At 36.8% G+C, this 12,546-nt stretch overlaps 2 protein-coding genes across 2 annotated transcripts; both read left to right on the top strand.

The window, feature by feature from the left end:
• The first annotated feature begins 3,432 nt into the window (after positions 1-3,432).
• On the top strand, positions 3,433-7,987 carry LOC103457734 (uncharacterized). Its single transcript, XM_008398103.2, has 8 exons — positions 3,433-3,520; positions 3,755-3,823; positions 4,672-4,793; positions 4,896-4,956; positions 5,040-5,192; positions 5,904-5,993; positions 6,617-6,808; positions 7,406-7,987. The coding sequence occupies exons 2-8, from the start codon at positions 3,763-3,765 to the stop codon at positions 7,774-7,776; spliced, it is 1,050 nt and encodes a 349-aa protein (XP_008396325.1). The 5' UTR covers positions 3,433-3,520; positions 3,755-3,762; the 3' UTR covers positions 7,777-7,987.
• Positions 7,988-8,711: 724 nt separating this feature from the next.
• On the top strand, positions 8,712-11,995 carry LOC103457735 (uncharacterized). Its single transcript, XM_017302069.1, has 8 exons — positions 8,712-8,998; positions 9,157-9,278; positions 9,370-9,430; positions 9,512-9,661; positions 10,232-10,309; positions 10,644-10,718; positions 10,831-11,031; positions 11,374-11,995. The coding sequence occupies exons 1-8, from the start codon at positions 8,938-8,940 to the stop codon at positions 11,661-11,663; spliced, it is 1,038 nt and encodes a 345-aa protein (XP_017157558.1). The 5' UTR covers positions 8,712-8,937; the 3' UTR covers positions 11,664-11,995.
• The last annotated feature ends 551 nt before the right edge of the window (positions 11,996-12,546 follow it).

Here is a 12,546-nt window from a genome sequence, read left to right on the forward strand (position 1 = left end):
TGTGTGTGTGTGTGTGTGTGTGTGTGTGTGTGTGTGTGTGTGTGTGTGTGTGTGTGTGTGTGTGTGTGTGTGTGTGTGTGTGTGTGTGTAAGTAAATTGGCATCTGCAAAGCTTCACTTTTTAATCTCTGAAAATCACAAGATTTGATCGCTGATAACAATGAGAGGAGCTATCCGACGCAGAAGTTGAATCATTGGTTTCTTTTTTCAGACCAACTGTTAATCTCATGCTTATCTCATTTCCATTCCTGCCGATGGGCCGTGCATGAGAATCTGTTCCCACTTGACATTGTCTTTCCATATTCATCCTTTCAGTGGTAAAACCCAAAGGTCATCGTCTGCTCTTTCCAGTGTGCACACAAAAGAGAGAGAGAGAGAGAGAGAGAGAGAGAGAGAGAGAGAGAGAGAGAGATAGAGGGAGAGAAAGAGAGATTTTTTTCTGCAGCTGTTGTTTTTCTCTTGCTTTTTTTCCTTCAGTAAAAGCAACACAGGAAAAAAAAAACATTCAAGGTTAGTCATTTTGCTGTCTTCTGTTTTTCCTGTTGTTACACCAGAATTACAATGTTTTTCTTCCAGTCGTTTTCCAAAATCCAAGGGCGAGCGAGATGAGGAAATGTTCCAGCATCTAATCTGGTGTAGGAGCCATGGTGTATTAACCACATAATCCTTCATGACTTTTACAAGTATATGATTTCCAAAGGGCAGTTCTAACCTCCTATAAGACTATTATTTTTGGTTTTGTTTTGTTTTTTGGAAAGCTATTTTTTTAAAGGGTGTTAAGCAAAGATATGAAAAGACATTACAGATAAAATTGCAACAAAGGAATAAAAAATGACAAAAACACAGATAAATGAAGTCTGCAATACAAAACAAGATGTACAATGACGCTAAATTAAATTATAAACATAGTTTATTGATCCCAAGGTTAAAAAATAATTGTTGTTGTAACTCATATTAATCAAGGTTCTTCACATAGGAGGATGCTGTTGCTGTACTCCTTTATTGGATGAAACAGTTTCTTACTTCATGTCAATGGCTGAGCTCACTTATCTCATAGAGTAAGCTCATTTCATCCCCTTTTACCCATGACCCCATTATTTTAGTTATGATCTACATCTAACTACCAAAGGTCAGAAGTCAAATTAAGATGCTTACATTACGGCAAACGCTCAATCTGTCCATCCATCTCCTGCTTCATTTGAAAAAAATAAATAAAAATCAAGAGTTTAAGTTGCGATTGCCTTCATTGTTTCACTTTGAGTGAAACCCAGATCATGATTCCATCTGTGAAATAAATCTTCCCTTACTCATTTCAGAGAAGTATCTTTGATATCACCTTGTTAGTTGTGAATAAGAGCAGCGGGTAAGACTGAGATGTCACCTTGGATCAGCTTTTGGCTCCTTCTAAGATCTTCTGAAGGGACTGTGGACTTTGCATCACCTAAAAGTGGCCAGGAGCCAAATAGGCTCGTATTACTTTCTGTGAAGTTCCCAGATTTTTTTTATTTTATTTTATTTCTTTAAATCAAAAGAGGCCAACTGCTGGTGCCAGATTACCATCTTCTGGGCAGAATTGGCCACTACTTCCACAAAAGACTGGACTGCAGTTTAATCCCTCCTTCTGATGTGTTTTTTCTCTCTTTCTTCAAAAAGTTGCGTGAAACTGAAGACACTGGAGGAAGATCTAAATCAAAGAAACAACAGCTGATGTTAAGCTGGTGTAGTGGGAGCCTTTGAATGTCACTGCAGTGTTCAGCTACAGTCAGATATGCGCAAAACCTTGCTTTATTCTTCCTTCAAAGGCTCCTTGAGGGAATCCGAGCGGAGCTGGAAGCAGCCGTCTCAGCCCCACCTCCTGCAGAAAGTCTGACACAGGAGAGAAGTTTCACTGTCGGCTGTCAGGCCTGCTAGAGGATCTCGTTTGTGCTGAGTGACTTGGAAGTCAATGGGGGAGGAGAGGAAAAAAAGAAAAAAATCTACTGATGCTTTTCGCTCTTGGACACCTCTTTGTTGCTCTTTATTTTTCCTGCTCTGTGTAAGGATGCAAAAGGAGAAATAAAGCCTGTTTGGGTTGCAGAGTTGCAAAAGGGGTGGAATCAGAGATAAACTGAACACACCAGCGACTATCTATGTGCACGTCTTCATTGAATTGGTCTCTGTTATTTTGACTTTTAACTGTTTATAGTCATGATTATTGGAGTTTTTAGAAACTTTGAGAGAGAAAACCATATGCAGATGACTTTGTGAGACTGACACCAGAGGAACAGCAGGTAGCGCTGTACAGTACTGCACCCTGCTGGCTTTTCTATGTGAGCACGCTGTACCCTGTCACCGACTACTACAGTTAGTATATGAAGGAGGTTTCTACGATGAAGGTCAGAGGCAACAACACAAATCTCTGTCAGCGTAATGGAAGCTGAACTTTCAGTGCTTGTTCACAAAGCGCTTGTAAGGTTGAACACATCTCATGAATTTTCCTGGAGGACCAGCGGGTGTCTTATGCTGAAGTCAAGTTTAGGACTCTTTACTGACGTTGCAACAACGAGACATCGTGCGGCAAAATTTGGATGCAGTTCTCCGGATAAAAACAACAACAAAACGGACTATAAATAACACCCACAGTCATGCAGGTTTTCCCACATCCTCCTTACTAAGTCCTCCTTTAAATAGATTTCATCATAACGATCAATGTAGCGTTGTGCTCTTTACGTTCCCCAGCTCAAACTCCAGCACTGAGAAGGTCCTGAATCTGCTCAAAAAGGCCAGGGTTTCTTTAGAAGTGACCCTGATGGAGAGTTCCTTCAAGTTTCTGAAAGTTTTCAAAGTTACTTTCAACTTTCTTTTATTTATTTATTTTTTATCACTCCACCAACAACTATTTTCAGAGGATTCGTTTTTTTTGTTTGTTTGTTTTCTAAAGTGTATTAAGTCTCACCTATAAATTATTGAGGCGAACAAGGAAGAAAAAAAAAAAAGACATTTCCAGCACATTCCTAAATGCCAAAGATGGCAGGTTGAAAAAGGGAAAGCAATATTTTTGCTCAAAAGAGTTGTTACCTATAAACATAACATTCAGAAAACTGTAAACTAAAAGATTGTGTGTTTTTGATTGTGTATTTAAAAATGTATTTAAAATAATTGTCAACCAGCCCATTCTCAAGACAAACATTATTCCAGAGAAGAACTTTTTGTTTTTTAGAAGTGTCTATTAAAGGGCCTCATTTAACCCAATGATACAAACCTTGTTGGGGTTTTTCTGCTCCCACTGCTTCACACTTTCATCTCTTCTTTTCAGACAAAAATCAAAAGAGAAACATGGCAAGCTTCTTTTATAGCAGAAACCATATGTTCTCTATTCTTTTTTTTGTTTGTTTGTTTTCTAGCTTGCGATGTACTGATGGGCGGATTTACAGCCGCGTCATCTCCTCTGACGGCCGCCGTTCCGTTTGAAGCCTTTACGTAATGACGTGAGTAGAAATAGCAGCGGCGAAGTCACTTTGACTTTGTGATAACGGTTAACGGTGAGTAATAAAACAAGATCTCGTCCAATCTCTACTCAATAAAACATGTACGGATGATTTAAACGCAACACTTGACGTTTATTTATTGCACAATAAATATTGTACTGTAATTTTTATTATTATACCAAACTCGTGTTTTCCACAGTCGTTCTGCATTTAAAGTTTGTAGTAAATTAAAGACGAGACGCATGCCTTGCCATACTAATTATGAACAAAAGTCTGTTTGCTCTTCAGGATAAGTTATGGCTGTTTTGCTGAGGAAAGTGAGACGCACCAACGCAGCAGCTGCTTCTGTGCTGGAACGTAAGTGACTGTCTTCAGAGGAGGCAGCTGGGCTGACCCATAAGACCAGACTGGACAAACTGCAGATCCGGTTACACACACTCGGTCCCACATTGGCAAGCACGGGCAAATCTGTTGTCGATCTCAAAAACACTTCTTCCTTATTAAGTAAAAATAAACAAATGAGTGTAGCACACCAGCAGTGTGATTGGTGTGCTGTTCTCTCTCTGATAACTAAAGTGCGTTGCTAAACTACTATTTTTGCAAACTTTTTTTTCACTTTGCAAACTCTAATTTCAACGTGTCTCATTGTAGTTTTATGTTAAAGATGGACAAATGCATTTTTGTGATTAAAAATGGTAAATCGTCTCGCTTTCAACATCTTTTAGAATTACGAATCTGAAAAGTGCGGCATGCAAATGTGTTCAGTTCTACTGAATTAATACTTTATGCAACTAGCTTTTGATGCAATTACAACAAGTTGTTTAGGGTAAGTTTCCAAACTTTTGCTCTTATCTCTTTATAAGATTGCACAAAGCTCAGTATTACTGGATGAAGAACCTCTTTTGCCAAAGGTCCTCAAATTGATTTAGCTCTGGACTTTGACTAGACCCTTCTAAAACATACATCTACTTCCATCTACTCAGTTCCATTGTTGTTCTGGCTCTGTGTTTAAGTTGTTGTTTACATATGAGGCGATTCAGTCAAAGACTAGCACTAGATATATATTTTTTTAAAGGTAAAGCAGAATGAAAACAAATCAAGCCACTCTATTTGGATTTTTTTTTTTTTTTTTTTTGAATGACTTGTACCACTGTGTCGCATAAAATCACATACAATCGCAATAAAATTTCAATATTCATTTTCAGAAGCAGATTTCCGCACAGATTCAGAGATCCAGTCTCTGACTCGAGCAGACCTACACGAGCTGTTTCCCGGACCGGAGAAGCTGAAGCTAAGACGGATCATCTTCGAAATTATAAAGAAGCATGTGAGGTTTTTTTTCCTGCACTTTGTGTGCTGCCTCTTTGCTGTTCATAGAACTGCACAGTGTGCATAAATTCTCACCAGTTGGCTTGTTTTATTCATGCAGAAACCGATAAATGTTCTCCTGAAAGAACTCGAAGGTTTCATGCTACCGTACTCCCTCAGGGGTAAAATAGTTTTCCAGTAGCACTACTAAAAATCCCACTACAGTATTTTTCCCTTCTAACATACATTATGCTTTCTTTTTCAGATTCTCTATCTTGCAGTGGGGTCTTGGTTGACTACCTTCATACCCTGAAGGACATGAAAGATCAGCTGAACAATGTGCAGAGTGTCATTGAAGCTCACATTCATTTACTGGAGGACATGAGTAAAGCTCAGCCACACCAGGAACAAGACTCAGGTTGTTATGAATCGTTATTGTGATGTGTGGATTTGGTAAATATTTCCGGTGGTTTTCTAAAAGTCTGTAGACTCACGTTTTAATCTGTGTTTCTTTTCTATTATGGTAATTCATTAACTTTACCTTTAACCCTAGTTGTGATTCAGTGGTTTTCATCTAACCTGTGTTTGGACAGAAAAAGCTTTTAGAGCCTTAATATTTCCAGTCTCTGCTTCCGGTGGTAAAAACCTTGGAAATTAGTTGGAAATGATCATTTCGCAGCCGTGTGAAATCTCACAAAGAGCTCCGACTCAAATCGTCTATAATTGTCTTTCAATTATATTTACTTTTCCCTCAAATCTGATGTTCTTTTGTTCAAGTTATTTTCTTGTTAAAATTCAAAGATCCTCGAAAAGAAGCCGCAACAGGATTCCCTCACGCTGCCTTTCCATTATGTTGTCAGTCCATACAAAAGCAGCGCCTTACAAAGCCCTGTAAATGCAGCTAACATAACACAAGAAGACTTGACGTTTTGTATCTAACAGCTCACTCGCTTTGAGGTTAAAACAGATTAAGTTCTATGATTTAAGTAGCAATTTAATTAAACCAATAAAAAGCTATGGAAAAGTGATTACTTTAAATGGGAATGTAGAATCAAATAAATAAGAGTAAAGTAAAAATTACTGTTGAAAACCATAATCAGATTTTTTTTTTCTTTTTTATACCTGACAGATGTTTTATCCAGCCCTGGCACAAAGGCTCCCAGTCTTTCACCAGAGCCTATCATTACACCAGAGAACGGACATTCATATGCAGCTCAAGGTAAATCTCAGGTTACTTTCTTTTATATATATTACACATTTTCTGATGACTTACCCCTGTCATATTTTTGTTTGTCTGCCATGTATTTCTCTGGCATAGAATAATGTTTTAATCTAATAACTATCCAGCATTGCCTTCCTATTCATCCAACACCGTAGCATAGACATTTTATTTTTGTGATAAGTCATGATGTCACAGATTTGTAGGACATGGCAAAAAAAATAAAAATCTTTGTTATGGTTGTTGCTACTTAGCAACACTGGCTACACAATTTGCAAAAGTGGCATATAAATATTGTAACAATTACCTTCTAATAATGTTAAATAATCTCATGGTGATGGTGGTAAGCTACGTTGTAGCCCGTGATTCAATTAGTGTGACATTTGCTTTATGAAATAGAATTATTTGGATTGGCTTTTTTCAATAATAGAAAAAAAAGATACACCGTTAGATTTGAATGCAAAATGTCTCCAACCATTTTTACAACTTCTCTCAAGCAAAACTGGATCTGATGGCTTGAATCTGTCACCAATATTACGACTTTCATTTTTATTTTTAAAGTAATTTCCATGTAAAATTTTATTTAGTCAATCGATTCACAAATGTTCATTTATTTCCCACAGTGATGTACCAGATGGTTGTCGCTGGTAAAACCTTTGATGCCCATCTTCAGCTCATGGCCGAGGTCCAAGCCCAAGTGCGGGGCCGGGTTCAGCTCATTTCATGCAGTCAGGACGGCCAAGTCCTCCTAGTGTTCTGCCCAGTCACTTCCCGAACCGGGGCAGATGTTGATGAAGCCATGCGTAATGTAACAGGTAAACAAAATACCAGAACAGACAACTTAAAATGAGATTCATTTATAATTTTGTTTCAACTTGTAGTTATTTTTCTGCGAGCTGAAGATTCAGTGATTGTTGAGCAGAAATTGTGTTAGTAAACATTTAGTTAGATATGTGTTTGACTTAGAGCTCACCTTCAGGTTTAACAGTGAGCACATTCTACTGGAAGAAAATCTATGAAATATCTATCTCTATGATTTTACTCATTTTATATGTGTTGTTTAGTGGCCTTTATTATACAATTTTCTATTATTTCCACTTACAACTAATGAAAACATGACATTTGTGATTAGAATATTATACAAGCCTAAAAAAAAGTACAGAAATGTTGGCTTAATAAAAAGTTTGTTTTATACCTGATTATGTTTGTTATTTTCTAAAGGCTATTCTGAAACACATATTGTAATGTAATGAACATGACTGTAAAATGTTGTAGCTTTTATTCCACTAGGTGTCGCTATTTCTCCCACGCTTGACCTTTAAGTATAGCCCCCACCCACCTTGGTGGGTTTAAGTTTTCCCAAGTTTCCCAAGTTTTCTATTCTACCTCAAACTAAATTCTTGTTTTCACAGGAGGGGAACCAGTTATCCTGGTGTTGATGCACCACACACTTAGCATCAGGCATACAGCAACAAGGAGGATGTGGTCGGATTACTCAAGCATCGTGCTGCATGTCAATATTTTCTACCACAAGAAAGCGCGTGGATTGCTGAAGTGTAAAGAAAATAATGCTGCCGTGATCCAGATACAAAACAAATTACTTGAATACTGTACTCCAAGAAGTAAATGGGCCGTGACTGGTGGATATAATAGCCCTGACATTGACAGCTGCTCCCATTTGGACGGTGAGTTTGGCTTTAGGTTGTTCGACAGTGACAGTAGCAGCAGCAGCACCAGCAGCAGCAACAGTGATACTAAAAGTGTTTGGGGGCCTGTAGAGTAGAGGTTTATATATTTTTCTCTTTTTTTGTCAGTTTACAGTGATGTGAACTTATAAACGTATTCATTGTAAATTTCAATATACACTGTAGCTGTCTTGGGATGTTGTGCTGTAGTATATGTTGATTTTTATATTTTGTTATATATACTCTGTTTTACCACTTGCAAATGTAACCTAAAAATCCAATAAATTAAACTATTCAGTCTCTATTTTATAATTATTTTCATATTCATATTGTATTAAGATAAATGTTTCTACTGCCTGGGATGGGGAGCATGTGTTGCTAGGTGAAGAGGACAAAAATAAAACAGAAACTAGATTGAACAACTGCATGTACCGGTATACATAATGCTTTTTAAATACTTTTTTATTATTATTTATAGTTGCATTAATTGTTTAAAATGAATCACATTTGCACGTTTATTTAAAAATTAGAATGCTACACGAGAACAAATGTAAAGGGGTTTTAATACAGATGTGTTATGGCCTACACAATTATAGGGATCATTTCTGACTTGATAGTAGCCCAGTAGTCAGAAACACCCTTCACAAGTGGAGGAAACCACAAAAGGTCATTGGTAAAAAAAAAAAAAAAAAAAAAAAAAAAAAAAAAAAAAAAAGAGAAAAAACAGAATGTCCATGAAATGTTTTTTCTTTTTTCAAGCACATTTAGGTGGTGAAATAAGTGCAACAACACTTCATTCTTCTCTCTGATGAAAATCTTTGTGGAGATGCTGAGGTAATTAGTTGGCTATAGTGGCGCAAACGGGCTTCCATAGATATGATATGCACCTGCAAACAGAAAGAAAAGTATTGAGTATTGGAAAGAGGCTACATGGAGGTTAGAGCGCCCTCTATGCTCTGACGTGAGAAAAACGGCTCCGGCCCACTTCAGTTTCACTTTCTCTTGACTGGAAAAGGGTGAGCATCAGGAGAGACTAAAATGAGCACAGACGTAACGACATTATGTTATTTGTGTTGTGATCTAAGCTTTACAAATAGACGCCATATTACTCAGGATGAGGTGTGATTCAGCGATTTCTGACGTCTATTTGTTTCTCCTTTCCACTTTCGTTTTTACAGGCTCATTTTATCGCGCTAAAGGGTGACCGAGAAGACACACGGAACAAAAATAAACCTCTGTTTTTATTCCCCTCCGATAAAATGAACGGTTTGCTAAGGGAAATACAAAACCTCAATTCAATCGCAGCGAAGACGCTTGAAAGTAAGTAATTCATTTATCGGATCTGCAACTAGACAGGCCTCTGCACTTTATTTCTACGGGCTCATCACAGGGACATATGATTCATACTCTTAATTCAGTTGTTGTATCATCACTGTTGCGTTACGTTTTAACTTGTAACCCTTAAAACCATTTTTCAGAAGCAGATTTCTGCACAGACTCAGAGCTCCAGACTCTAACAAGAGAAGACCTGCATGAGCTTTTCCCTGGATCTGACAAGCTAAAGTTGAGGAGGAAGATCTTTGAAATAATAAACAAACATGTGTGTGTCCCCTATGCATTCACACAAACCTAGACTGATGCAGTGCAAACTTACCTTTAGATTAATTTGCATTTTGTTGTATTTTAATCAGAAACCAGTTGAGAAGCTCCTGAAAGATCTTAGAGGTTTCATCCCAGAGGATTCTATAAAGGGTATGTTTTCTTTGAAAATGTATTTTAAAATGGGGATATCTTCAGAAAAACATGATTGTATCAACCTTTTACTCTGTTCAGATGCCCTGACCAACAACGGGGTCTTGGTTGACTACCTCCGTCTCCTGAAGGACATGAAAGCTCAGCTGAACAATGTGCAGAGTTTCCTTGAAGCACACATTAGTTTATTGGAGGACATGAAAGCTCAGCCACAGCAGAAACGTGATACAGGTTGAGTTTTCTCTTCATTTTAGTAAATCTTACAAGCATGCTTCATTGTATTGTAGCTTCATTTATCACAGTTTGTCTTTTCAAATGTTAATGTTGTTTCTAACAGCTTGTTATTTTTACTAAAAGTTTTTTTTTTTAACACATGGCTAAGAGAAAAAAAAGTTGCATCTATTTTACTCCGTTTAGATTTCTTTTTGATAAATACCAAAATTAGTACCTTTATCATAACACATTTTCCCACATGTTATTCACGGCTAATGCTGTTTCCAGTCCACAAAAAGCTTTCTATTCATGTGTGAACTTTAATCTATTGCCTAATACTCTGTATAGACAAAAGTAGTCAGATGCTTGTTTTTGCACACAGGGGATTTAAAACTGAAAGACAAAAGCTGATGTTTCAATTTAACAAATTCCCTAATGATTTGATTGTTTTTTTTTTGTTGTTTTTTTTTATGTGTCATAGTTATGTTTAAGTTACAATTTCTCCTTTGATAGTGAATACTTTTTAATGTTGATCAATAAATAAAATGCAGCATATGAACTGAGGTTTACAATGACGCTGTTTCATAGGTTCTGCTGCTAAGATGCTGGCTGGTCCAACAAGTTCCTGTTTTGGACCAAATGAAACCACTTCACAAAAATCTCCAGGCAAGTTTTACTCTCTCTCTGGTTTTTGCATTACTGACATTTAACCTCTTTTGTAATATATTAGTTGTATTAATAATTTTGAAATGCTAGATAGATAGATAGATAGATAGATAGATAGATAGATAGATAGATAGATAGATAGATAGATAGATAGATAGATAGATAGATAGATAGATAGATAGNTAGATAGATAGATAGATAGATAGATAGATAGATAGATAGATAGATAGATAGATAGATAGATAGATAGATAGATAGATAGATAGATAGATAGATAGAAAGAAAGAACCCCTAAGTAACTATTTTTGCTAATCCATTCAATACTCTTTTTCAGTGCATGTAAACCAAAGTGCCGGGGTCTCCAGGTCACCAAGTTATCACTCTTACGGTCATTCCCAGATTGAAAAAGGTAGCAATTGTCTTTATGATCTTCATTTCTCTTGAGAAATGTTTTTATGTGATGGTGAAGTTATCCGTATCTTTAAATAGTTTAACTCTGTGGCTGTACCCTGCCCTCTTAGTGACGGTGAAGTACAACATGGTGATCAGTGGTCAGACATTTGAAGCCCATCATCAGATTCTGAGCCAAGTTAAGAGCTCAGCCCAGCAGCTGGACTTGGTGGAGAGCCAGAGCAGTGAGGATTGCCATGTCGTGTTGGTCTTCTGTCCAATTGTTTCACGTACAGGGACAGATGTGGAAGCAGCCATGAGAAACGTTACAGGTGAGACAATGAGTTTTTCCAGACTGCTGTATTGACAGTAAACTTCCATCCATTTGTTTCCAATCAGACCTTTCTTGGCATGTACATTTTCAAATACGAGGCATTTTTGGGTTCTTAAGATGAATTTATCTGTACAAATTAACAAATTATCATGTGTTAAGGTTACTTAAAGTAACCCTGCAAAGGTTTTTCAAAGCCAATCATTTTGCGTTTTTGCTAATAACCTTTTGCCCTTCAAGGTGAGATAAAATTTTAAAAGAATTTTGTGTCCCAGGGAGAAAGACTTAATCTTCCACCTATTATGTTTTTTGTTCTATTTATTGTCTCTTTTGTTCTTCACAGGTGCTAAACCTGCCATTCTGGTCTTGATGCATCATTCTCATGAACCAAAACATGTTGCCACAATGGGAACCTGGGACTACAACCCTAAGATTGTGCAGCATTTCAGTGTTTTCTATCACGAGAGAGTAAATGGATTAATAAACTGCAAAGAAAATAATGACGCCATCTCTGGAATACAGCAGGAATTATTAAAACATGGAGTACGTACGGAGCCCCCTTATTCTGTATATACTCCATATTCAGCTAGTGAGAAACGAGGCGGAGGTATTCTTGGCTTTTTTTCAAGATAACAACTCATAGCTTGCGATGGTTGTGCTGTGACAATTATAACAACCAACAGTGTAAAATAGTTAGGCAAGAAAAAGTTTAATGATTCAGATCTGCCTGTCCTACATGGTAATTGTGGGTGGTTAAGTGATTTAAAGTTAAATCAGTGTTAATACTTACAGTTAATTTTTACATACTTTTAGCCTAAAATAATAGAAGAAATTGTTAAGACTGCATTGGTGAGAGGAAAGAAAACTGCATGTTTATCTTTACTGTTTTGTGTAAATGCTTTCTGACATACCTGTGGCTTTAAACAGTGATTGTAATTCAACAAATAAACCACGTTTCAAAATGGTTGTGTCATGATTATTTTTATCATAATCAAGACTTTATCAAATTAAGAAAACATTTGATAACAAAGTCCTTTTACATGTGATCTTGAGGTTTGTGTTTGAATAATCTGGTCCACTGTGTAAACACGTTTATTGCAAATATATGTTGGTGTTGCAATGTAACAAGTTCAAAAACAACATTTGACCAAAGTCTTTTACTTTACAATTTAGTCAAATTAACATTAAGATAAATTCAAAGTGCAAGTAACACCCTGAATGTTAGTGTAATGTTTGTACTTTTGACAAACATTAAACTAACATTCATGTAGAAGCTTTTTCCAATGTCTTTGTTTATGCTTGAATTCCACTCACTAACCTTGATTTAGTGATAAAAAGTCCAAGAGCTTACACTGTACCTGACAGCGTCTGGTTGAAATTAGTTAAAATACTGGATATTATTTCGAAAGAACACACTCGGCGGTTGGCATAAACTGGTTTGTGACTGGACTGCTATGGCGACTCAAGTTGAGGATGAGGGAGATGATGAAATGGATTTTGGTGACTGGACTCCAGT

The sequence above is a fragment of the Poecilia reticulata genome, linkage group LG21 (genome assembly GCF_000633615.1).
Source record: "Poecilia reticulata strain Guanapo linkage group LG21, Guppy_female_1.0+MT, whole genome shotgun sequence".
Classification (NCBI taxonomy): Eukaryota; Metazoa; Chordata; class Actinopteri; order Cyprinodontiformes; family Poeciliidae; genus Poecilia; species Poecilia reticulata.